Raw genomic sequence first — 24140 nt, 5'->3', positions numbered from 1 at the left:
CTACTGCAAACTCCTCCAGAAAGAGGAGATGGACAGATGTGTAAATTTTACAAAATGTTGACAAGATGCTTAGAAAGACGGCAGAAAGAAAAATCTGTATCTAAGAAAGATGAATATAAGTTAAGTTAGTTTTGTTTTTTCTCATAGGACAGATATGCTACCATCTTAACAGGAATATATTTTAATAGAATATTACTCTTCATAATAATTTATAATAATAAAATCAACTACAGTTTATTGAACAGATGATGATCATTCTTCTAACAATTCTTCTAACCAATTACTAGTTTTGCTTTTGCTTCAGCGGGTACTGTACATTTCCATGGCCAGGAAATTTGATCCTAGTCCAAGGATAATCCTGGTATTATCATCCTAAATGGGATTTGTGCAGGGAAGATACATTATCCTGTTAGAACAAGCTCAAGAATTTTATGAACACAAGCGAATTTGGAGTGGTTACAAGTTGTGATAGTTTCTGAGAGACCTCAATTTCAGAGAGAAGAGTCTCCCAGTAGAGAATGTCCAAGTCTGGGGCAGAGAGAATAAACCAATAAAATTCCTAACCCTTTTTACATACATTGATTTGCTCTCTTCTCAAAGTTAATCAACAGTCTTAAAGATCTCTACTTCTTATTTTACATATATGGAAGAAGTATCATATACAAATAACAATGGCAGAATTTTGTATTTTACTGGGAGTTGGTTTTATATACACAGAAATATGCATCACTATAAATATTTATTACACTTCAAAAGGTAGTGAATGAATTAAAATTCATTTTAATTTGTTAAAAACAACCTATTTATAGCTCTTGTGTCATCAACAGTTTTATGATAAACATTTAGATATTGTTTTCCCAGGAAGGAAATAACTTACGTTAAGGATAACTTACATTATCTTGAGTATTGCAAATTATCTTTGCATAGCATTTGTTGTTATCTCTGGATGGTACAGTCCACTCCAGTGGCCAGAAATGACTATGGTACACCTGGAAATAAAGCACGGGTTAAAAAAGAGTCGTAAAATTTCCAAGGAGAGAACATGATTTTCCAAAAGCTGCCCGATTATCCTAAATAATGAGCTATGTACACAGCATTTAGAACATCCAAAATCATGATGATACTCTTTTCCCTCAATGAATGCCAAAGACAGAAGTCTCTATAAACCAAGTACTAGTGACATCCAATAATTTAAAAATGAGAAGCCATAAGAATATTACACTTCCAGAATATTACACAGTTCACCATGTTCTTATTAAATTACAAAATCACAAGTGACTCAATAATCTTATTGAGGCTTGCAAAAACCTTGAAAAAGCCAATAAGGTGACACAATAAAGAGGTCAGAATACATTAAATGAGGACTTAGCCAGAGCACAAATGCTTCTGGGTGCATATTTTAAAAAATAAAATGCTTTCAAAATCAAAAGTGCTTTTTCCAGAATAAACAGTCCAGTGTTTCACATATAAAACCAAGAATTTCACTCAATAACAAAAATTTGCCTGGGTATATACAAACTTTGCAGGAAGAAAAGAGTCTAAGCCTTTGCCCTGTGGTCAGGTTTACAGTATTTTTCACACTGCTATTTTGAGTTTTATTTACTTATTTTCCTCCACAGTTAAAATCGGAAAAAGTCAGCTAAGAGGGGGACAAGTTTTCAACTTCATGCACTACCACTTACCTGCTTATTTCTGTAAATAATGCTCCTCAGGTGATATTTGCAGGACATAAAAGTTCAGTTTATTGTGAGGTTTCCTCCCCTCATGCTTTCTGTAATGTGGTCAGTACAGCATTTTGGAAGAACAGCCTTAGACACTAAGTGCTTATATTTGTCTAATTTCACTCCTGACCAGCAATCCCAGGGAATGAAAAGAGATTACTCACATGAGTATAATTAAGCACATACCTCTTTGTACAGTCCAAGGAAACAGGAAAATGAGCTAACATTTGGCTTTATAAAGTAAAAATCACTATGGTAAGAAATTTGTCATGCTGTAGGTAGAAAAGCTCCACTATGCCATTAAAACCAGTGTATTGTTTCCAGCATACACCCAGTTTAAAATTATCCTGAAGTATTTTCAGACACATGCAAACCCTTTTTCTATTTTTTTAAACCAAACATTCCACCTTTAAGCCTCCTTTTGCCAAAAATAGAACATACCTGCAATTAGAGCTATTGGAATTGAAGATTATTTTTATAATATGTCTAGGAACAGCCAAGGAAGACAAAACAGGTACCTAGTCGCCTCCTGTCCTTACATCAGAGCACAAAATGCTGGTTTAATTTACTCTTAATATTATTTTAAATTACAAATTGGAAAACTAAAACCCAGGTGAAATTAAGGCATTTACCTCAATGTTTTCCTCCCCAAATTTCTCCACTGCGGTCTCTTCAGAGTACCCACAGGCTCCATACTCCAAAGGAGTAAATACAGTAGTTGGAACATTCACATAGTCACACTGTATGGCATTCAAAACAAAATGAAAACCCACACAACATCAGTAATAAAATCAGCATACAGTAGTCTGAAATACAGCAAGAAAAGCTTGATTATTCACAATTCTGAAAGCTCTTTTTTTTTTAAATTGTCTTAAATTAAGGTACAGTTTTTTGTTTGTTCATGACAGAGGTGCTAATTAGAGCAAGAAAAAAAAAAAGACAGCTTAAAGCAACTCAAACATTAGTAGGCATTGAATAAATGGAAAAGGAAATTCAGTGCCCTATTTAACAAATATACCAGATCACAGGCCAAACTGGACATAAAAGTTGCCTGTTCAACCACTTCTAGGAAGCATACTATTTTTAGTTGGAGATGCTGCAAGGGCACCACTACCATTCAAAACTCATTTTTCATCAGTTGTGGCCTAGGTGATGCCGAAAAACCAATGACATGTAGTACAACCATCTGGGGGGACAGTGAAAACTTGTCACTTCTCCCAGTTTTGTATCATCTCCAAACTTCCTGAGCATTGTTCTCAGCATCCAGATCCATAAGCTGTTAAACAGCACTGGAACCAAGCCCAAGCCTGTGGCACACCACCAGGGACTGGCCTTCAGCTGGTCTTTGGAATGCTGAGCATTTAAGCTTGTCTGTTCAGCCAGTTTTCAACCCACCTCACTGCCCACTTACCCAGCCTGCAATTCATCCCTTTGTCCATGACGATGTTATGGAGGCAGTGTCAAAAGCTTTCACTAGACTCAAAATAAACAAACATACTCTGCTCTTCCCATATACACCAAATGAGTCATTCTGCTATAGCAGACTAGCAGGCCGGTCATCTCTATTTCATAGCAATTTTATTTTCTACATATTTCAACACTAATTAATTTCCTTTGTGACTGGGGATCAACTAAGGTGTTGACTACTGTTTTTGCCCCACCTATCCATAACACCTCATTATATTTCAATCACCTTCCTCACATTTGTTACAAAGGCAGTATAAGCCACACTCCCATTTTTTTAAAGTAGTTACTCGTTTCTTGGACTCACTGAATAAGAATGCTTCCTTTGGCAGCATGGCAATTTTTGTACCTTGACAGACTTCTCTAGCATAAAATGTAAATTAAGACATATCCATAGCATTGCAGCAATAAAAAAAAAAAAATTTGGCTTCTGCTACAGTTTCTTAAACCTTGTCTGGCTATTTCAATGACATTATGTGCACTGATTCAGGGTTCTGTTACTGCCAATGTAAAACAAACAACTTGATCATGCTCTAAATCTGGCTGATAGTAGAACTTGCTATGAATACAGCAGGCTCTGAAAGGGATAAACCTTTATGGTCATGCCATATGGTTATGAAGGTAAGACAAGTACCCATATCAGTGTAACAGTTCTTTAAAGACACTCTCCTTTCCTTCTGGTTTAAACATAAGGTGTAAATGAGTATCCACATTACTCCCATTTGAAAAACCATAACCTGGCTGAAACCCAGAACTGCACTAGTACGAAACATGAACACTGAATCCATTAATTCAACTACTCAGGTATAAACATGTGCTGAGTTACTGGTACATGTCATCTTCGTTTGTGTCCACATTCAACTGCAATTGGGACTGCATATGACATTGAAAACATACAGATGAGAAATGAAAAAAAATCATTAAAATAAGACTGAAAATTAAGATCACAAACTCCTATTCCACTCTATTTAGGGACTGTAGGTAGGTTCAGCAAACTGCCTTTGAATTGGTGTTAAAGCATTTAACAGGATGGGAAAGATTGATGACTTTTAAGGAAGGCAGTAGTATTGAAAACAAGTTAAATGATCTCTGTTAATTTCATTATCATTGTACTTTGAGAGAAAACTAAACCCTCTTAATAGGAAAAAAAGATACTACTGCTTAATCCACAAGGTATTAATTTCATCCTACACAATTAGCCAAACACATCTGCAGTAATATCTTTGCCAGGGGAAAATTAAAATGATAATCAAAGCTAATCCTTAAAATTCTACTGGGTTTTCCACAAGCAAGCAGACTGGTTCCTTACCTTAGTGGTTGTCCCAGCATAAAGCCTCCGAACTAACAACCTTCCTGCCTGGATTGCCACCGGTGTGAGTTCCAGCTTGTCCTGCAGGATATCTCCAACAGCATAGATATACGGAACATTTGTCTGCTCCCCATCATTGACAGGAATTTTTCCTGTTCTGCAATTGGAATTAACAAGAAAAAGATCCAAGTCTTCTGCTGTGAAGGCTGGAGGTGTAAATAACCTTGCAGGCCCCTTAGCTTTAAGAGAAAGACTTGTATGTGAAGTATGAAGGAAAGAATTCATATTCATAAACTTACAGTCTCAGGCAGGAATATAAAATAGGGCAAATTTGACCAAAACTACAGGAATTCACACACTGGACAAGGAGGTAGCTCAGAAGCTGCAATTCATCTGAATCACTGAGGTGAAGCATAAACCTCTTCCTGAAACACTTTCTACCACCAGCTGAACTGTGTACTGGCAACTTTCAGGAATGACAGGAAGAGACATTTTCCCACTCCTTTTGTAGGACAAAACAATTTTTCCACTACTGAAATTTCAGTCCAGTGGCTGAAGCTTTTTATAGAAACTTATTTTTCAGGCTTCTACACAGAAACAGGTCAAGCTGATCCACACCCTACCTAAGGAACAGACAGCAAGCTTTTTAGATGTAAGTGCACTGAGCTAATGGAAGTTTTTAATTATTAATATTTCCTACTTCATCAATAAATGAAATAGTGCAGTAATCACCCCAGGAAACGCATGTAACAGGGAAACCTAATCAGACAGACACAGAAACACAGTTACTTGAGAAACCAGCAGCAATTCCCACATTAAAAATCCAACTTCCTCAATTTTGCACTCACTAAAAATTATACAGTTTATGCTAATATCTTTATAGTTCATTCTATTAAGCTAGTAATAGGTATCCTGACATCAGAAAGATGTGTACTGTTCTACAAACCAACATGGATCTGCCAATTTTGAGTGGACCAAAATTTCCACTTATTTGAACTATCACATTGTGCCCCTTGACAATATCAGTTGCTGCATTCATATATAAATACTCTGCATTGGTCAGGGTCATAGTCCCTTGTTTTCACTTCAAAGGGAAGATCTCTGAGGACGCACATTCCTGCAAGATGTTTTAGTTACCAATATTGAAAACGTTACTGATAGCTCCGCTCCCTGGTACAACAACCTCACTACATTTAACATCAAGTACTCTTCTATAGAAGACACAGATTGTATCCAAGCGTTGATTAAAGGCAAGAAATCGTAACACACATCAAGAATTTCACGTGAGAGTTTAAGGAATGCTACTTGAACCTTATCTTTCAAAATAACATATAGTAGCTTTTACATTAAAATTTGAACAAAACTCACTGCTCTAAAAGCCTGTATGAATGAACAGATTTTTGTTCCAAGAGGTGATAAAAGCAAGAAGATGAGAAAAAGAGAGTATAAGGAACAACTGACAGATCCTAGAAAGCCCTGTGGCTGGAAGAAGCTAAGATGGACCTGTAAATCTAGAAAGAATGAAATAGACACTTTTTCCTCCCAGGAATTAGAAACTGACATTTCAGCAACAAAAAAGCAAATGTAGCAGTACCATGGGAGAAAATGCAGCTATCTGCTACATGGTCTCCCATCCAAGTGTACAGAAACAAGAGACAAATTTTTCCTCAAAGATTTGGGTGTCTCTGCACTACTACCATTGTGGCAGCACATGACACAAACTCAGCAGTGAGTGGTACACAGACATCCGTCCTTACCTTTCATTGATATTCACTCCAACTTTGTCCAAACCAATTTTTCTTGTGCATGGATCTCGTCCAACTGCCAGCAGCATCTGCGAAACAGCAATGCACATGACTGATTTTTAGAAACCCCAAAGTGCATTTTCTTTGGCTATTATCTTATATATATACTCTAGAGATTAGTATCTAAAGCTTGGTCACAGTAAGGTTAATACATTCGTTATCCATTGTACATTCATAGAGTTTGTGACAAGCCATTTTACCACCATGGCCTAACAATACCAGGTTTTAATGCTAATATTAAAAACAGGCAAATAGCTTTCCCTTGAGGAATACTCCAAGAATATTCTAAACCAATCAGTTAGGGACAGATTCTTTATTTCCTTACAGTTTTACACCAAGATATTATCCCGAATCCTTACCAGAGCAAGTGACCTCAAAATGCTCCATAAGGAAAGGGCTCTTTAAGAAAGAAACTCAGATGCTTAAGCAAATAAAAATATCATAAAATAATATTTTTTATCTGAAAATATAATTTACTTATATAGGCTCTCAGTCAACCACTCTCAAAGAATATTATTTTTTTAATATTAGTTGTTTGAACATTTGTCAAGGCTGAAATCCCATCCTATCAACTCTGCTAACTTAACAAATCGTGTTCCAACTTCTGCTATCCCAAGGAAAATTGCTACATGCTTTGTAGTCTTGGACAACTGCCTGGATAACTAACAATGCTTTTCATATGACAACTAAGAACTGTCCTGAAGGAATCCCAAGATCTCCTTCAAGTCTTACAGATGATCAAACACACCGCATCTTTAGAGCTGAAGGTCTTAAAATGCAGCACACACAGCTCTCAGCTTCTATGAGGAGTGACAGCATTTCAGTGACGATGTAGCAACAAGAAACCAGAAGTTTCGTTAATAAAAGGATGGAATTGATTTCCTTCCTATAAGCTTTCACTATTATGGACTAGAAAAACACCAGTATTACAATCCTGTGGAACAGCTCTGCTGTCATTGTTAAACTTTCTCACAGTATTGGCTCCCAGATGCACTGTGTGTCCTTTATAGGGAATGACTGTACAGCTAAACAAGGCCACTGGCACACAGTATTTGCAGTCTGATGTCCCAGGCTGGCAAAGGCCTGTCTTTATGCATTCTGTGTGGTTCCAAATACTCTATTCACAATTTTTTTTTTCTCCTTTCAGCATCAAGGCCGATGAAAATGAGTGGAGTGAGGTGTGATGGAAACAGTCAATCAAACATACAATACCATTCCTGCACGCTACAATTTTACTGTCTTAAGTGTGTAACGACGTTTCCTGACTCACTTGCCACAGGGCATTTGCTGTATTTGTGAAGATGTGCCAAGAACAGGTCTTGAGATGACATGTCATGCATTTGTTTAACTCCTGTACTGACCATTGTTTTGTGCTAACAACACAACATGCCCTAATCACTATGAAAGCTGTTATAAATCATTGCTTATAATTTATTACAAATATCTCACAGGGAAAAAATCCTGCAACTGATTCCACAGGACCAAGCTCATCTACACCCCTAAGCTAAGAAATAGGTTTCAAAAGCATGCAAACTGATTTGCCAAGGCAAAATAACCATTGATTTGGGGAATTTTATTTCCAGATTAATTACCTGCTGAGTGTGTGCAATTAGCATATTGTAATGACTAAAATAATTTTTAAAAATCTAATGTGTGGATAAAAACACCCCACAAAATACCAACATTTAATGGAAGACTATTTCACATGCTTCATGCATACAGACAGGACTCACAGTATTGTATTCCACTTCAATTATTTGATCCCCTGTTGTGGATTTGGCTGTAACTTTCAGTATTCCAGGAGTTCCTTCCTCAACCCGCTCAACCTACAACAATTTGGGGATTGGATAGGGTAAAAAAAAAAGTTTCATATAAAATTATACCAATCTATGTTTTCCCACCAAATATCATTGAGAGAGTTTTAACCATGATCTAAAATAAGGCACTCTAAAAATTCTTTACATTTCTACTTGCATATTTTAATGTGGTTTTTTATGTCCCTACATTTATTTTTATGACCAAGAAAACAAAATGTCATTTCTGTTTTTAAAAGTGGTCTCATGGTTAAGTTCTTGTCCAAGTCCATCACATGACCTGGGGACATATGCCCTCATTCCTGTGGGGACAGAGGACACAAGTAGGAAGGAAACACCATCAGACATTTTCTCTAAGTGCTGGCATCATTCCCTCCACCCATGGGAAGCTACTGTCATAGAAAAGCCTCATCAGTACATACAACAGACATGTAAGTGTGCAACACTTAACATAATTCTGGGAAATTTTAGTGTTCATCCTACAGATGAAAAGGTACTTTTCAACAACACCCTTGTTCCTACTTCATGTTCAATATTTAGAGGCAGAAAGAGCAAAGTTTCTGATAAAGATTTTATTTCTGTCTATTATTTATATTTAGAAAAGCCAACTGTGCCATCCTACCAACCTTAAAGGATCACTGTGCTAAACTGCTCCTATTCAAAGGCAACATAATTTATAATAATTCATCTTCTATCTTCAAAAGTCCCAACAAAGGGTTTTAATAAGCACAACATGCATAACTTCAAACACAATGTCTGAAAGAGATGAGAAAACCTGCTAAAAACCTAGCAAGCAACTTAAGCTGAAGGATATTCTCAATCAGAAACAGGGCCAAATATTTTATTCCCATTGAAATCAAAGACATATAGTGACTGGACAGGGCAAAATACACAGAAGTGCATTTTGTGATGGTGGCGATGAACTGCTTATCACAGGATGCGTCTAGAGGAGCCTGTTTGCCATTTAGTTGAAATTATCTGCTTCTAAACACAGCTTCCTTCTTTCTCATTCCCCATTAGGGCTTACAAAAGGCCATGTCTGCAACAAAACCTAGATAATCATCCCTACTTTTAATACAGCATGGGATTTATGCAACAAAAACTTGCATAAAAACTAAGTTCCTGGAAAGATCCATTTTGTCTTCTTACAGCAACTCTCATTCTGTGAGAGATGCTCAGACTCGCAGTACCAACTGGCAAGAGCATTTTTAAAGCTGCTCTTGATATTGCTAAGAATGGAAATGAACAGTCTTCACTGAATTTTAAACTCCAAAGTGTTAAACTCAGCAGCACACTGTTTTAACACCAAATTGAAATTGCTTAACACATGATTTGCTATGTCAAAATAAGTAAGGACTATGGTGAAAAAAACATTAAAAAAATACTGTTAGCACCCTCTGAAGTCTTTGATAGGTCAATTTTCCATTGGAAAATTAGAAAAGCTCCAGTACTCCTAATTTGGTTTACATTCGACCTGAATTTACCTACACACGTGCCTATAAATATATGTAAGTAGCTGCATGAGTACTCTTACTGAACTCAACAAAAATTAAGCAAGTATTTAAGGACTCTGCCAAGTAAATTATACAGATGATACTTCTAAAGACCATTTACTTTTCTGGATAGTCGACTAATCCTCATCATATAAACAGAATTTGCTGGCTGAAAATTTGAAAATTGGCAATGAAAAATTGAATTGTTTTTGATGCACTGGGCCCTGATCTTTGAGGAAATTATGTATCTGCTTAATTATGGGCCTGCAAGAAGAACCAGGATAAGCAGGTGTAACATTTTCTGTGTAACATAAACTAACCCAACTAATTCTGATAAAAACAGTGAACTTCATAATCTCACAAAATTTTCATATTAAGATTAATTAGTTCAATTAATTAAGTTTCATGGAGTTGGTTTAAAACAAAAATTAACCCATTCTATGTCACAGCAGATACTGTAATGAAAGTTCAACTTTTGTATTAATTGAAATAATTTACATCTTAAAACACTATGATGGGTACGTCCTAATCAATTGTAGTCACTTTGCGCCTACCTTGATTGGCACAAACTCCCTAATGAAGTTGACTCCATGTTCTTTCATATATTCACCAATTCTGTTTGCCATGTCCTGGTCAAATCCTCTTAAGAGAATGGATCTCACCATTACAGTGACATCTAATCCAAGGCCTGCAAGAAATCCTGCACACTCTAAGGCAACATAGGAAGCTCCAACCACCAGGGTTCTCCCTGGACAGTAAGGCAGAGAGAAAAGGTCATCACTGGAAAAAATAAAAAGGAATAAGGAAATTAGAGGCAGTCAGAAAAATGTATTGTGTTTTATATTTACATAATTTTTTCTGTAAGAATAGAACTTTATTCCTTTCCCTGTTCACAAAAAACACCCTGCTTCATTTTTGGAAGTTCATCTGGAATACAAAACCAGTATATGACAGATGAAAAAGTTATATTTAGGAGTACATATACAAAAAAAAGGAGCATGAAAATTCTGAATCACCACAAAAATGTGGAGAGTTTTTTTTAACAGAAATTTAGGACAAATTGTTAAAAAAGGTAGGTGTTTATTTCCCCTCTAAATCTTGCTTTAAATATTTTGCAGCAAATTTAACTTCCAAGAACTAAAAGTGGAAGGGGTTCAGCTTTAAGATAAAATACCATCATCCCTTAGAAGACTTATCATTTTGCTGAAGCATTATACACAGTGCCAGATATATATACAACAACAGTAACAGGCAAAGATAGAGGCATGAAATTATGGAAAACAGGCTCCTTTGTCTGCTTATCATTTCTTTCAACTGCTTCATCAAGCAACATCAGTTCTACCACACTTTGGACCTAGGCTATAAAACTAGGGCTTCTCCACAGAGCCAGGACTCATGGAGGCACCACATTTAGACACTTAGTGTCTGACAGTACAATTCTGTGGATATTTCACTCTAAAATAAGTGTCCCTTTCTCAGCGTGATGTAATAAAATGTGATTGTGCAATTAAAGGCTGTGGCATAGCTCCTATACCCCAAGGAACTCAATGAAGATTACACAGATAGCCTCAATCTGATAGTCTAACTCTGGGATTTCTCAGTCCTCCATCTTGAAGCTACTTTAAAGCACCGCTTTACAGGCTGTATTATCTGTCATCTTTAATTTCATTACCCCTTATTAAAAGGGAAGCACACCACTTGGTGTTTTGGTTTCAGAGGAATTGTGCCACTTATTTATTTCACTGCTATAGGTTTGCCAGCCTGTAATTCCAACCTCTGTTTCTACAGCAAATAACTTAAAAGATACTCTGATATGAAAACACATTTAATCTTCATATAACATTTTTGCTTGGCATAAGCAATTAACCAGACACTCAAAACCATTTTTTTTTCAAAACTGAATTATCTTTACTGAGTAGCTGGGAAAAAAATTGTGCTGAATTTCAAGACTGCCCCAATGCATGAAGACAGATTCCTACCAACTTCATAACATCAGCACCTATGCTATTCCCACTTTCCCTAATATCTAAGTACAGAGTTTTCTTTCAAGTAGACTGTGCTTCTCAGTATGGGGAAATATTTACACACAAGGAATGACTTTGTATTCCTCCCTGTTTTTACCTGGTAATGCAATATTCTTTGTCTCCAGGTATACCCAGGTAGCGTGGTCGTTCACCAGTGGCAATGATAAATGTCTCAGCTGTGTACAGCTTCTCAACTCCCTTTTTATTAGTTGCCTGCATACAAAGTATTGGTGCAAAGTGAGCGTTTTACAGTCCCACCACAGGAAAAATTATTCTATTTGAGAAGTATCTCTATTCAGACAGCACTACAGGAAGACACAGCAAAGAATGGCTATGATGTACCTTAATTGTGTGTGGCCCGACAAATTCTCCATATGCATTCTCATACGTGACCTTCTTGTCCCTCAGGGCAACCCGATAGCCCCAGTTCAGTGAACCAATGTAATTCTGAATAGATTCTGTCATGGTCATCCAGTTGTGTTTGACTGTCAGCAACAAAAGAAGAAGGTTCAACTTTTAGTCTGAGTTTTTCTTTTTCCACAGCAAAATTGCTATTCTCAAAACCCAGTCTTCCTGGGTTTGTCTTACTTCTGTTTTATTTCAGGGTAAAGCTACTGAAATTCAAAGAATTACATCGGCATGGATAACATGAGAGGTCACAGTGCAATAGGTATGACATAAAATATTGAAAATTAAGACTTACTGAATTATTGACAGTTATATATATATGTCAATATATATTGACAAATATATATTTACAGCTCTAAGAGGTGACATTGCTCAACAAATGAAGACAATGCATGTCTGAGAGGTGCCTCTGCATGCTTCCAAAAACAGGATTGCAGCCTAAATAAATCATAATCCCATAACCATGCACATCAGAGATAATAAAAAGTAAAATCCATCTTCTTACACAGTAGTGATGGACACTTAGGGAAAGGAAATCCTTGCTTGTAACTATAAGATGTCAGTCAACATTCTGGTGTATTCCCTTAGATGTTTTGGTACATACAGAAATGGAAGAGCACCTTACTGGCTTTTTTCATACAACTGTCTCATCAATTACTAACATGATCAGGGCTATTAACAAACATAGAAAACATGGAAGCAATAAGCCCCATGGCTTTAGACTTGAAAAGCACTTCAATTTATGTGTAAGCTCTCCAAAGTTACCTCACTTTGTTAAAGTTAACATATGCTGCAGTGCAACGTGCTCCTGATTATGAAGCACGTCAGGATTTTCAGTGCAAATGACAAAACTGGAAAAAGTGTCCTTCTTTACCTTCTTCTGTAAACTGCCACCCAAATTTGCGTGAGTCTTGCAAGGCTTGTCCCAGTAAAGCTGCCTGGTGCATCAATTTTTTAGGTATACAGCCCACATTTACACATGTTCCTCCAAGACCTGAAAGAAAGGAACAGAATGTGGTTTTCACATCAGTGTAGTAGATTTCAAACATGAAAATAAGAGTCTCTGAGCAAAGCTCCTTTATAACAGGATTGCAATGAAGAGAAATTTACCCCATGAGCTTCCCTGAGGTGTAGGCATGACAAAGTCCAGCACCATCACTCTCTTTTCATATTTGGCAGCCTCCTGCAAAACAAATTAAATAAGACACATTTCTAAATATGAGAAGTTAAACTTGAAGCAGACAATAACATCATGCATTGCTGAAAAGCTTTGTGACTTTTAATTAAGTAACAGTGAATGATTTGCAAGGGAGCAGACAGTCATTAATCTTCTGAATTCACCTGTGCATTCAGTAGGAAAAAGAAGCTGAGAGGCAAAAGAAGGCATTCATCCTACTACAAAACAACATGGCACCAGTTGATACACAGGCGATTCTGTGAGTCCAACCTCCTCTTCACTCCTCCTTCTTGTCACTTTGTTCAGACTATTTCCCAACATACCCATTTACTTTTAACCTACTTAACAGATTCCTAATTCATCCAGTTTTCCCTTCAAAGATGGTTTCTCCAGCCTTTGTTTGAAAACACATCATAAAATGACACAACCAGTCATATGGCCAAGCATGACAACCTTAATGACTTTAGGATCCTATATTCCCCCTAAGTTTCACTAGCAAATCTACAATTAATGCCTGTAAATGATACTGAGAACTATCCCATAAGATGAAGCAAAATAATTTTGCTACTTGGAGTAGCCACAACTATGCTGGCATCATATGATAAATTCTTAGACATGTGAGCAGTAACAACTATATGAGCAGGCCTTGGGTTTGGTTTAGGAGGAGCTGGACAGCCTTCAGCATGCTGTTACCGGTAATACTTGTTAATCCAAATATTTGACAATCAGAATTTCAATTTTAAATGAATCTTACTTCATGCAAAATGCAAATCACACTACAAATAACACAGGCTATAGACACTTTCAGAAAATATTGCTGTACTGGATTTCCACTTCCAATGAAGATCCAGTCTGGCCAAGAAGCTAATTCCTATCCATTAGCAGCACCTTTGAGAAAGTTCCTCAGAAAGGCACTTAGGGACTGAGACGCATCATTAAAGCTCCTTTATGATGACAAGTCTTAAGCACTGCTCCAAAGAGCCTTAACCAGGGTTAGCTAAGCAGAATGCATGGATTCCCAAGCTTCCCTTTAGCTACATGCTCACATAACACAGCATTGCATCGCCACCTTGGCGATCATACACAGATATAACCATTTCTGAGTGGGCTGAGTGATCTGCCCACAGCCACAAACCTGCCCTGTAGGCTCTCAAACCTTTCAGGGCTCAGTGCAGTGCTGCGGGAATGCAGCAAGGCTGCTTAGGGAGCTATTCTGTGGGAGCTGAGAGCAGGGGCCTAGCACCATTCTGAGTCTGTAGGTGAGTTGTACCAAGTCAGCCTGACAGTGTTTGCATTCCCTGTGGAGAATGGCCTCCAAAGGAGCAAGATCTGGGCACAATGTAGAGAGGGAGATGTGCACACAAAGGTGTGCAGGTTTCAGAGTGAAAACACACATCTAATCAGTCTGGGTAAACTGCTGCAAACCTGAGTGCAGGTATCTGGAACTTTGTATGAGAGCTGTGTAGCTGGGTTTTTTCTGTTTTGGTTTGGTTATTTTAAAGCACTGTCAGTGAATTATTTTTTAAAAATTGAACAATCTAAGTAAAAGTCAGAAGTTCTTGTGTGTAAAACAGTTTCGCTTCAACTTTATTAAACTGATTAGAAATACACACATTACTACTTATAGGGATGTTGACTTTATCGATCTACCATCTTCTGTTCTACTAAACAATCAGCTGAGAACACTGAGAATCAATATACTTCACATACTGAGTTGAAGGAATTAGGCAATTATTTTCCAACTGCACACTTTTTCTATTCTACAACTGAAAAATGATGCAATAAACATCACTGTGTCAGTTAGTCTTCTTATAAAAACTTCAGCTGCTGGCTTCTTATTACTGCAAACTCTTTTGCATTACTGCAAACTCTATTTTACTCTTGTTAATCTCTCCTGACCCAGAACATCTCCATCCTTTGAAAATCAGGACTTGCTTCTCTTTGTGGTTCTTAGAACTTTCATAGATCTTTCCTTCAGTCCTCAATCCTACACCATGACAACAGTGCCCCTATCATAGGAAAGCAGTAAACTATGAAAATAGATGGATCTACAATCCATCACTCAGCCCTGCATATTTCCATTATAACAGAAGTACTTCTAAGGGACCAGGGTTCACTGTGAATTCAACACTATTCTGAAATATTTTCTCCTTATTTTCTTTCACTGTGCATGACCTCCTCCACTTCTTGAGAACAAAAGAAATGCTCCCAAATGGAGGAATAATCCAGCTCCAGGTCTTGAACAACAAAGTAATTTTATTCACAGGAATGCTCAATTCACTTCTAAATAGCTAATCCTACCATAGACAGAAGAAACACAATGTGCCTGACTACTGATGTAAAGGAGAGTTGCTAACTTACACTAAATTTCTTCAAGTTTAGAATATTTGGGATTATGACAGCTCTAACAGCTGGTGTATTTTGAATTAGCTTTTAAAATTTTATTTAATTCTAGATAGACTTCTAATAGCAATTTCCTAACAAAACACCATAATTCATCTGGCTACAGGTGGAAGAAGGAAACACCAGACCCTGGAAAGGAAGGGTGAGACCATAGCTCAAGTATAGGCAAAATCTCCATTTATGCAACTATGTAAGGTCAAAAATCACAGAATCTCCCCCATTGCCAAGAATTAAAACAAGATACACAACTATGTCTGAAAAGATACTACTTCTATACAAAAGTAGATACCTCCTGATGGCAATTTTGAATAGAACCTTTTCATCGTTGAGTTGAGTTTAAATTCAACTACTAAAACACTATTAAGATATTTACTTGCTGTTTTCCAGCAGCATCATCTCCCATAAATGGGGACCAAGTTTAATTCTAGTAAGGAGTTTTAGGGAATATTAAGGAGTATACCATGTTTTCCATCTTCAGAACATAAAGAAAAGAATATTGAATAATTGGCACTAACCAAAATGGTGAAAAAGTGAAATAATGAAAGAAATTTCACCAATCAAACAAAAATGTTATGCCCCCTACAGTGTTAAAGATACCAAAGCCGAGACACTGGGGATGTCACCCATCTACTTACAAGGAAAGTATAAATGTGTATTTCCTTCTCATACCTTGGCAGCTGCCAGACCTCCTGAGCCTCCACCGATGACAATGAGATCATAGTCATAGGAATCTGGCACCGGCATAAACCCACTCACTTCCATTGTCTTCAGAGGATTTTCTTCTTCCTTATGTGCCTGAACAGAAAAAACAAAAAGTATTAGGGAATATTGAAACATTACCTACAGTGTTCATAAATTAGTATTTTCAGTTGCAAATATTGTGATAAGAGAACATAATTGCATCAGAATTTTCTGAGCTCTGCTTTTAATTAGCTTTCAAATGTCAGATATTGAACTATATATTTTCTTGTTCATTGGAGCCCTTGGGCTTCCTTGCAGAACTTAGTTTCCCACAACAATGCAACCCTAGAGCCTCCTCATACTGTATACCACGATACATAAGTGCTGACACAAGCATTCAATTAATTTATTTTATTCTTTTCATCTGCCCTGGACTTCCCTAATTAGTGTTTTTCTCCTCCTCATGCAAATGTTTGTAGGAAAATACAACAATCCTGTGCAGCACTGTACTAATCCTCAATAATTACCAGCCTTACTAACTGAATGAACAGAACTGAATGAAGAAAACCATGTCTGAAATCTGTATTTTTGTAATATGCCAGTGTTTATCATCTCTTTGGTTTAGCACAACTTTGGCATTAAATGGATTAAGTGTGACCACTATGGTTTCACAAAAGGCTTATTTTTTTAATCACAGAAATCACTACCACAGAAAAACTACCCATTAGTCCTAAAATGCATTTTGGCAGTTTATGCCACAAACAAAGCACTCTCTTCATAATACACTTTCTAAAATGAGCCTTCATACTTCATTTGTGAAACTCCAATTTATTAGGGTTTCAGACCTTCAAGCCTTTGGAGTTCTGGCAAAATTCTCAATGCCTCTCAAATTGCAGGACAAGACCTGGAGTGAGTAAAAATCAGATTCCTTAGCTGACGTAAATCAGTGAGCATCAACTAAAGTAATGAAAAAAACTTTTAAGACCCAACACATCAACTAAGAAACCTATACTTTGCCACTTTACAAATATGTGTTTATGTCTGTCTAGCTTGGTAGGACTTGATTCAGTACTACTGGAATAGTTGTGGCAAATCAAAGGAAACAGGAGAGCCCAAAAAGTTTCCCTTGTCTTTTCATCCTGATTTTGTTTTGCATTAAACAGCCCTTTGTACTCAACCCATTCTACTGTTGCCTTCCTCTGAGGTTATTCCCTCTCCATCGCCCTCCTCTGAGGTTTGATTAGTCCCTCTCTATAACTTTGTCTGCTCTACTGACTGCTGCCAGTGCAGCCATCCCACTGACAAAAATCCCCTCCTGCTTAGATGAATTACACAGCAATGCCAGGAGAAATTCAGGCTGTGTATCTGTCTGTGCAAAGTTAGGTTGTAGTAGTATTTCATAACCCCAGGCAGCATGTTAACAGTAGAAAACACCTGAGGCCACGGTGAAGACATCCAAAAATACCTCGTTCTTCTTTCTCTTTTCCTCCTGCTCCACCACCCCTGCCACTGAACCTACTTTGCGCTTGATTCCCTTTTTTTTATTTCTCTAACACTGCCATTAGCCAGGATCAAACTTCCTACCACAATAAGAGCAGAGGGGCATGTATTGTACTGTGATATGCAGCTTCACTTCATTTGTATTTAGAGATATAAAATCAGAGAAAGGGTGCCTTTTCAAAGAACACCTTGCTAGCTTAGTGGAAACAGGACAGTGTGAAGCATAAGGGAGACTAACTCCCCCACAGTCATCAGACCCAGCTACCAAGAATGGTATCTTGATGATGAACAGAAGGAAACCACACCAACTACTCATTTGCTTAGATCACTACTTTTATCATGCTACTTTTTTTTTTCTCCTTTTAAAAATGCTTTGTTGTCACATGGATTATGAAACTTCAGCTTTTATTTCCTTCTCTTTGGTTCTTTTCTCATTAATTCTTCATAATAGCTCTTCATGAAAACATATTAAAAGCTTAGATTAGACAAAGTACATTACAAGCTTCCTCTCTTCCTCCCAAACCCTGCTCCAAAGCAGCCAGGCTCTTGACAAGCTCCACATCCCATTTGCTGGGGGAACTTCTTCATGCCATGATCCCATCCTGAGAACAGATCATCTTTACTGAAGAGTAGAGGTGAACTCTCTACTCTCTCACCCATGAACTACAGATTTTACAATAAATTCTACACACTGATTATTTTTCAATGTCAAAAATTACAAACTTTGAAATGTACCTCCCCCTACCTTTAAAGTTCTCTCATGATCTCCTGTTTGCTTCTCCTGTGCCGAAACAACTGGCTGGGAAGTTTCTGCTGCTGCTTCGTGCTGCCCTTCTTGCAGCTTCAGGGCTCCCCCTGTGAAATCAAGGATGAAATAACGTAGTGTCTGGAGAGATGTCTTTTATGAGGGCTGTGCTCCTCGAGAGAAATTATCTGGGGGAGTGGCCTGGCAGCTTCATCGCTTCCTCATCTGTGGCATGTCTGTCCCAGGGGAGAGTTTCCTAAGGCGACTCATGACTCATTTGCAATGTTAGGATGACTTGCAATATTTTCCTGCTGAATAAAATCCCAAACAAGAGTTGGCTGCGATTTCAGTACTTTTGGCAAATCTAACAACGTGACTGCATCAAAGCAAGGAAATCATATTTCCTGTGACTAAGCCTGAAACTTCAGTCTTAGAAGAACATGATAATTTTTATCTTTCTTGCCCAGAAAGTGACACGTAAAGTCTCATACTTTTTAAACTTAATTAAAAGGTTTTAGTTTTCTCCTGCAATTAATTGCCTGGAAACTTCTTTCAGTTCAATGTATTGATAAAAAGGCTGGGAAAGATCAGTGTTCCCACTGGTCATAACAGAGTTCTTATATATATATATATATATATATATATATATATATATATATGTATTCCCAATAAGCATATTAGTGAAAAGAAAAAAAAAACATATTTACACACAGTGAAACTTTATTTGATGTGGTATTGGAAAAGAAAAAAGTGTGTTGGAATTAATTGTCAGCTCTGCCTTCCTCCACATAACCCTGAATTACGTTATGCTTAATTTCTAATAAATGGGTTAGTACACAGTTGTTTGTACTTAATCACATACATACTTTGCACTGTACAACCAGCATTAATTAGCAAACCCTGACATGTGCCCATACTTAGAGAAACAGCCATACTGAACGCTATGTATACATTCCTTGGGCATTGAGCCCACAAACCTGAAAAACATTCACATACACACAAATTAAAAAAGGCAGTCATTGAAAACTGGTCTGTAATCTTGTAATTTCTGAGTTCTTCTCCTGAACTTGTTGCTAAAATTCCTTTATCTCACAAAGATATTGGGAAGAGTACTTTGGTGATGTTGGTAAAGGGGTTTAAAGATCAGAACTCCTAACAGTAATATTAGTGATAGATACTACTTTTCCTGTTCTAGTTGGGGAATACACACATGTAAAAAAAGAAAAGCAAGAACACAGGTTTTGAACAGCTTTCAAAAAAGACAAATTTTTGCTTTGCTATATTATACTAAAGTTGCAGTCCTGTGTGTATCCAAAGCAACAGAAAGAATATTTTATTCCTGCAAGTTTGAACAATCTTGGGAATGTTCACCTAAAACCGTAGCTTCAGTGAGATAAAATCTAGGCATTAGCCAACATGGGCACTTCTATAAATATCTCTAATTATTTTCAGGTAGATCTGTGCCAGAGGTACCAAGTTTTAGCAATAGCCCCAGAACCCAAAGGCAACCTAGCCCCTGACAAAGACTTGAAAGAGTTTGTATGTTGGCTGGCTCTGCTTCTGGGGGCCTCTCCCTTGTTGGTTTGGGCAACCTGCCACAGGCAGCATGACAAAGCAGAAAGTGTGTGTCACCAGCTTGCTCTCCATAGAATTCCACCTGTTAACAGCAGTTGTGATAACCCAGAGTCCTGGTGAATAATTGATACTTTCCAAAAACGAGTCAGCAGACACATTTTTTTTAGAGTGAGACTGCTAAAGAGAACCTGAACCATGGATCTTCTCTGGATAACTCTCCTAGATGCGGTGGTGAGGATGACTCTGCCTGGTACGCATCAGCATTACTTAACAAGTCTGTAGCAGGGAAGCCCAGTGAGGTTCTTGCCCTGCATAACCACCAACTTTTGGTTTTGTTAATCCCAATCTAGGAGGTGGTGGCTGGTGAGGTGGCACCTTCGCTATGACCTGCCAAGTGCTCCTTGGTACGGGGTGAATCAATATAATCAACCAATACTAAAAAAAGGGGGACAACTCTATTATCTTTCACCACACTGTTTTTTCCTTCTTTATGTCTGCATACTTGGCACCATTTCTGGCAGACTTCAGACCCGTGCATGAGCTATATCAACTCATTAACCTAGGAAAAAACTAACCCAGGAGAAGAAAAGTTGTGGACAGTTTCCCACCAGTCTAACAAGCTCAGCCAGCTCAATCAAGCCAGGGAACAATCCTGTGATCACCCCTGCTGGTGCCAGGACAAAGGCAGGCCAGACCAGCAGAGAGTAAGAGGAGGCAGCTACACCTCTTGCTGATAGTGGCAAAACTGCCAGGTTTGCTCAGAACTTGTTAAACCAGAAAAAACCTTACCTGGGGAGATCAAAAAAATACAGTGAAACAACTGTGGTGTTTTCAAGCCATATCCTTCCTTACTGGGAAGGATCTTCCTCACAAACCGAAGTCCTCCCTAGCACTGAGGCCTCTGAACTTTTGACTGTTTGTTGTGTAACTTCTGGCTAGAAAGAAAAAAGGCATGATTGGTTTCAGAAGGCTTTGATCAGGTGGGAACAGGACCAGCCCAACCCAACAGCCTGGATGAGCCTGGTAAGCAAAACTGCTCCAGGATAAAAATTGCCTTGGCCTGCAAAAGTGATCCAGGGATCCCACCAGCTGCAGAGGCAGGACATGGGCACCCATGGAAAGCACTTGCCTTTCAACAACTCACTCTGGAGGTCTAGAGGTGGTGCTTCAAGGCAAAAGTCTCCACTGATTTACCTAGAGTTTCTAGGTATTTCTTCTCATATCATAGAAAAGAACATTACCAACAAGAACAAACTTCACATTTTAATGAACAATAAGTTCAGAAGACACCTCTAAATTTGAAATGTTTCTGAGCAAGCACATAAATTGCTTTACAGCCCTGTCTTCAGACATTTGGGAAGTACAGGCTATTTCATATGACAATGAGTATTTACCTTATGTTCAAGTTATCTTTGTAGTTTGAGAAATTCTCATGTCTTCCTTCTTCTAGATATGTTCATTTCTGCACTATCCTCACAGGTCACTACCTCCCCTATTGAGCAAACTCAAACATTTGGTAGTGATGGCAACAGAGCCATTATATCATTCAGATTACCAGGGAAAATCCCTGAGCCCTTAAAAGATACACCTCCAGCCTGGATCATTTCACAATTGCACACTGAGAGGCTGCCTTGCAATCAACTGAACTGACAAAACTGAGAAGAAATGGAAGCCTGCAGCCTTGCTGGCATGGTGTCATTTGCTTTACCTATTGAATTGTCTTTGTCCCACTTATAAGTTTTCTCACCTTCACTCTTCCAATTTTCTCCCCATCCCACCAGGAAGGGATGAATGGGGCTGAGCTGTCTGCTGGCCTCTCAAATCCAAAACCCATCAAGCTTTAACATTTGACAATTAAAAGAGTAAAGTGCATTTTCCTAAGAAATGAGAAATTCTCTGAACTATGTTATTGCTTATGTTTATCCAGTATGTTGCTGCAAAGTCCTTGAATTTGAATTCTATTTTTGTTCATGCCCTTTTCATATCTAAGAGCTTAAAACTCCTTCCATTTAAATAAGGGACTGCTTGACTTGGATCAACCTCAAGGCATAATGCGGAATAACTGAACTTTGCAGCTAGTTGAAGCTCTATGAAGAAGGACTCTACTTGGTCAGGTTTCTGTTAGCAGAGTCCTGACAGTGGTACATAGTACTAATCCAGAACACCTATTTCCTTCATGAAAATATAAATTCTTTTTTTTTACCACAACTATCTGAGTACAAAAAGCATTTAAAGTAAATTCCATAAGTGGGAAAACATTTAGATACAAACTTCACTTCAGGGAACTTTCCAGCCTAAGTGTTGAGCACTCTAAGCCAGAAGAGAAAAAACCCCTCATCATTCTTAGCCAAACAAATGCAGTTAATATATGAAAAATGCAGAAGACAGCAGAAAGCCCCAGAGCACAGTATTCTCAAAGGATAGTAAAAATCTACTGATAACTGTTAATCTAACTTCTGCATTGGCATAGCAGGACAGGAATTACAAAACCAAGACCAACCAAAGAAGAAACACTGACAGAGGAATGATGAATGCCAGATCAAAGAGAAGATAAACTTTCAAGTGACGTCAATTGGAGAGCCTGAATCAAAGCTCTCTATACCCAGCAGAAAAGTTCCCACTCAAAAATGGGATTAAGTGACAAAATTCACCCTTTCAGGTTAATTTTCCAATTAACATCTGGGGACTGACTCAACAACATCCTCCAATCAGTTTTCCACTCAAGATAGGTCAGCACTGTGCTTGGAGGGCTGCAACCCACCACCTTTCCATCCAAGAACCCAGGGCAAAATACTCAACACTCAAACATCCCCTTCTCTAACAATCATCCACTCAAATTTATAATCGGTCTCATCCAGTTAGTCTGAAAACAGGGCTCCTAAAACTGGTCTCATTTTCTAGTTCCTAGCAAAAGAAGTAATTCCTACTTCCAGGTTTTTGTTTCCTTTTGCTTTTCTGAATATTCATGCGGCTATCACAAAGTCCAACTGCTTTATGAAAAAGTATATTACTTTAGGGATTTTAACAAGGACATAATTATATTTGTTTGTTTGCTATGAAGTCCTACAAGACATATTTCTGCCATAATAATTATGGAACTTAAAATCCCACTCCAACAAGACCTGGGCTTTCTTACAGACTTTCCTACTAGTGCTCCCACCCACAGAAGTTTCTCAGCAGTGTCAGGCAGTGGGTACGTACCCTTGAAAGTCTTCAGCCATTCTTCATTCCTTATGTCATTGTTTACAGTAAACCATACAGGAATTAGCCAGGTTGCTCTAATTAGCACTAATAGGGATGTTTTGTGCGAGCATAGCATAACATGCTGACCTCAAGTATTTCCAGAACATCTACAATACAAACTCTGTTGGCTTTAACAGAACAAGCTGTACAAATTCAACAAAAGTAACTTTCAGATTCTCTTCTCCTCAGTAAAAGGCAATCAATCTTACATTAATTATGTATCTTGGAGCACTTTCATCTTCAATTTTATTTCATTGTGAACTAAACTAAGTAGGATATGAAAATCTTAATACAAAACTTGTCTGCCTCTGGAGCTGTGGTAAAAGCTACAATATCTCATATAACAATTTATATGCAATTTTAATGGAAAATATCACCTTACAGTACCATTAATTTTAGCATAGATTTTTGTCTATTTCCTTCAAACATCACAGTTTCTTTGAAATTCACTCATATTAATTAATGCTTTATCTAATCTGAATCAAAACCAAAGGAAGCTGGGTTCTGATAGAACTACCTGTAAAGTGTATCATGCTCACAGTGCCATTTACACTGGCTCACCCTTTACTTGGGATGACCTGAAAGGGCTGAGCTTCCTGACTTTTTGAAATTCCTGGGCCAACACAAACCTGTGGTTCCCACAAACCGTGATTAATATTCCCATGCTACCTTTTTTTAATTCCTGGTCAGTAAATAAATAACTCTCTGACACAAGGAGGAAGCATCACCAGCCTCACTTGAATAAGTGTGGCACCTGAGGCCAGAGAGGTAAAACAGT

At 37.8% G+C, this 24140-nt stretch overlaps 1 protein-coding gene across 3 annotated transcripts in view; it reads right to left on the bottom strand.

Moving 5' to 3' along the window:
* Positions 1 to 24140, bottom strand: part of TXNRD1 (thioredoxin reductase 1) — a 53914-nt gene that overhangs the window by 6119 nt on the left and 23655 nt on the right. For 2 of the 3 annotated variants that reach the window (XM_074539272.1, XM_074539273.1), the window contains exons 1-13: positions 20909 to 21013; positions 18545 to 18654; positions 16288 to 16413; positions 13149 to 13221; positions 12913 to 13032; positions 11973 to 12115; positions 11728 to 11843; positions 10161 to 10386; positions 8033 to 8125; positions 6252 to 6328; positions 4495 to 4651; positions 2354 to 2461; positions 894 to 989 (exon numbers count right to left, since the gene is read on the bottom strand). In XM_074539272.1, the coding sequence (XP_074395373.1) occupies positions 894 to 989; positions 2354 to 2461; positions 4495 to 4651; positions 6252 to 6328; positions 8033 to 8125; positions 10161 to 10386; positions 11728 to 11843; positions 11973 to 12115; positions 12913 to 13032; positions 13149 to 13221; positions 16288 to 16380 (1302 nt within the window). In that variant the 5' untranslated portion in view covers positions 16381 to 16413; positions 18545 to 18654; positions 20909 to 21013. Of the gene's footprint in view, positions 1 to 893; positions 990 to 2353; positions 2462 to 4494; positions 4652 to 6251; positions 6329 to 8032; positions 8126 to 10160; positions 10387 to 11727; positions 11844 to 11972; positions 12116 to 12912; positions 13033 to 13148; positions 13222 to 16287; positions 16414 to 18544; positions 18655 to 20908; positions 21014 to 24140 lie in introns of those variants that run through there. The other variant, XM_026797810.2, reaches the window with a different exon arrangement.

Source organism: Zonotrichia albicollis, chromosome 4 (assembly GCF_047830755.1).
Source record: "Zonotrichia albicollis isolate bZonAlb1 chromosome 4, bZonAlb1.hap1, whole genome shotgun sequence".
Lineage (NCBI taxonomy): Eukaryota > Metazoa > Chordata > Aves > Passeriformes > Passerellidae > Zonotrichia > Zonotrichia albicollis.
This window is presented reverse-complemented; position numbering and strand designations above follow the sequence as displayed.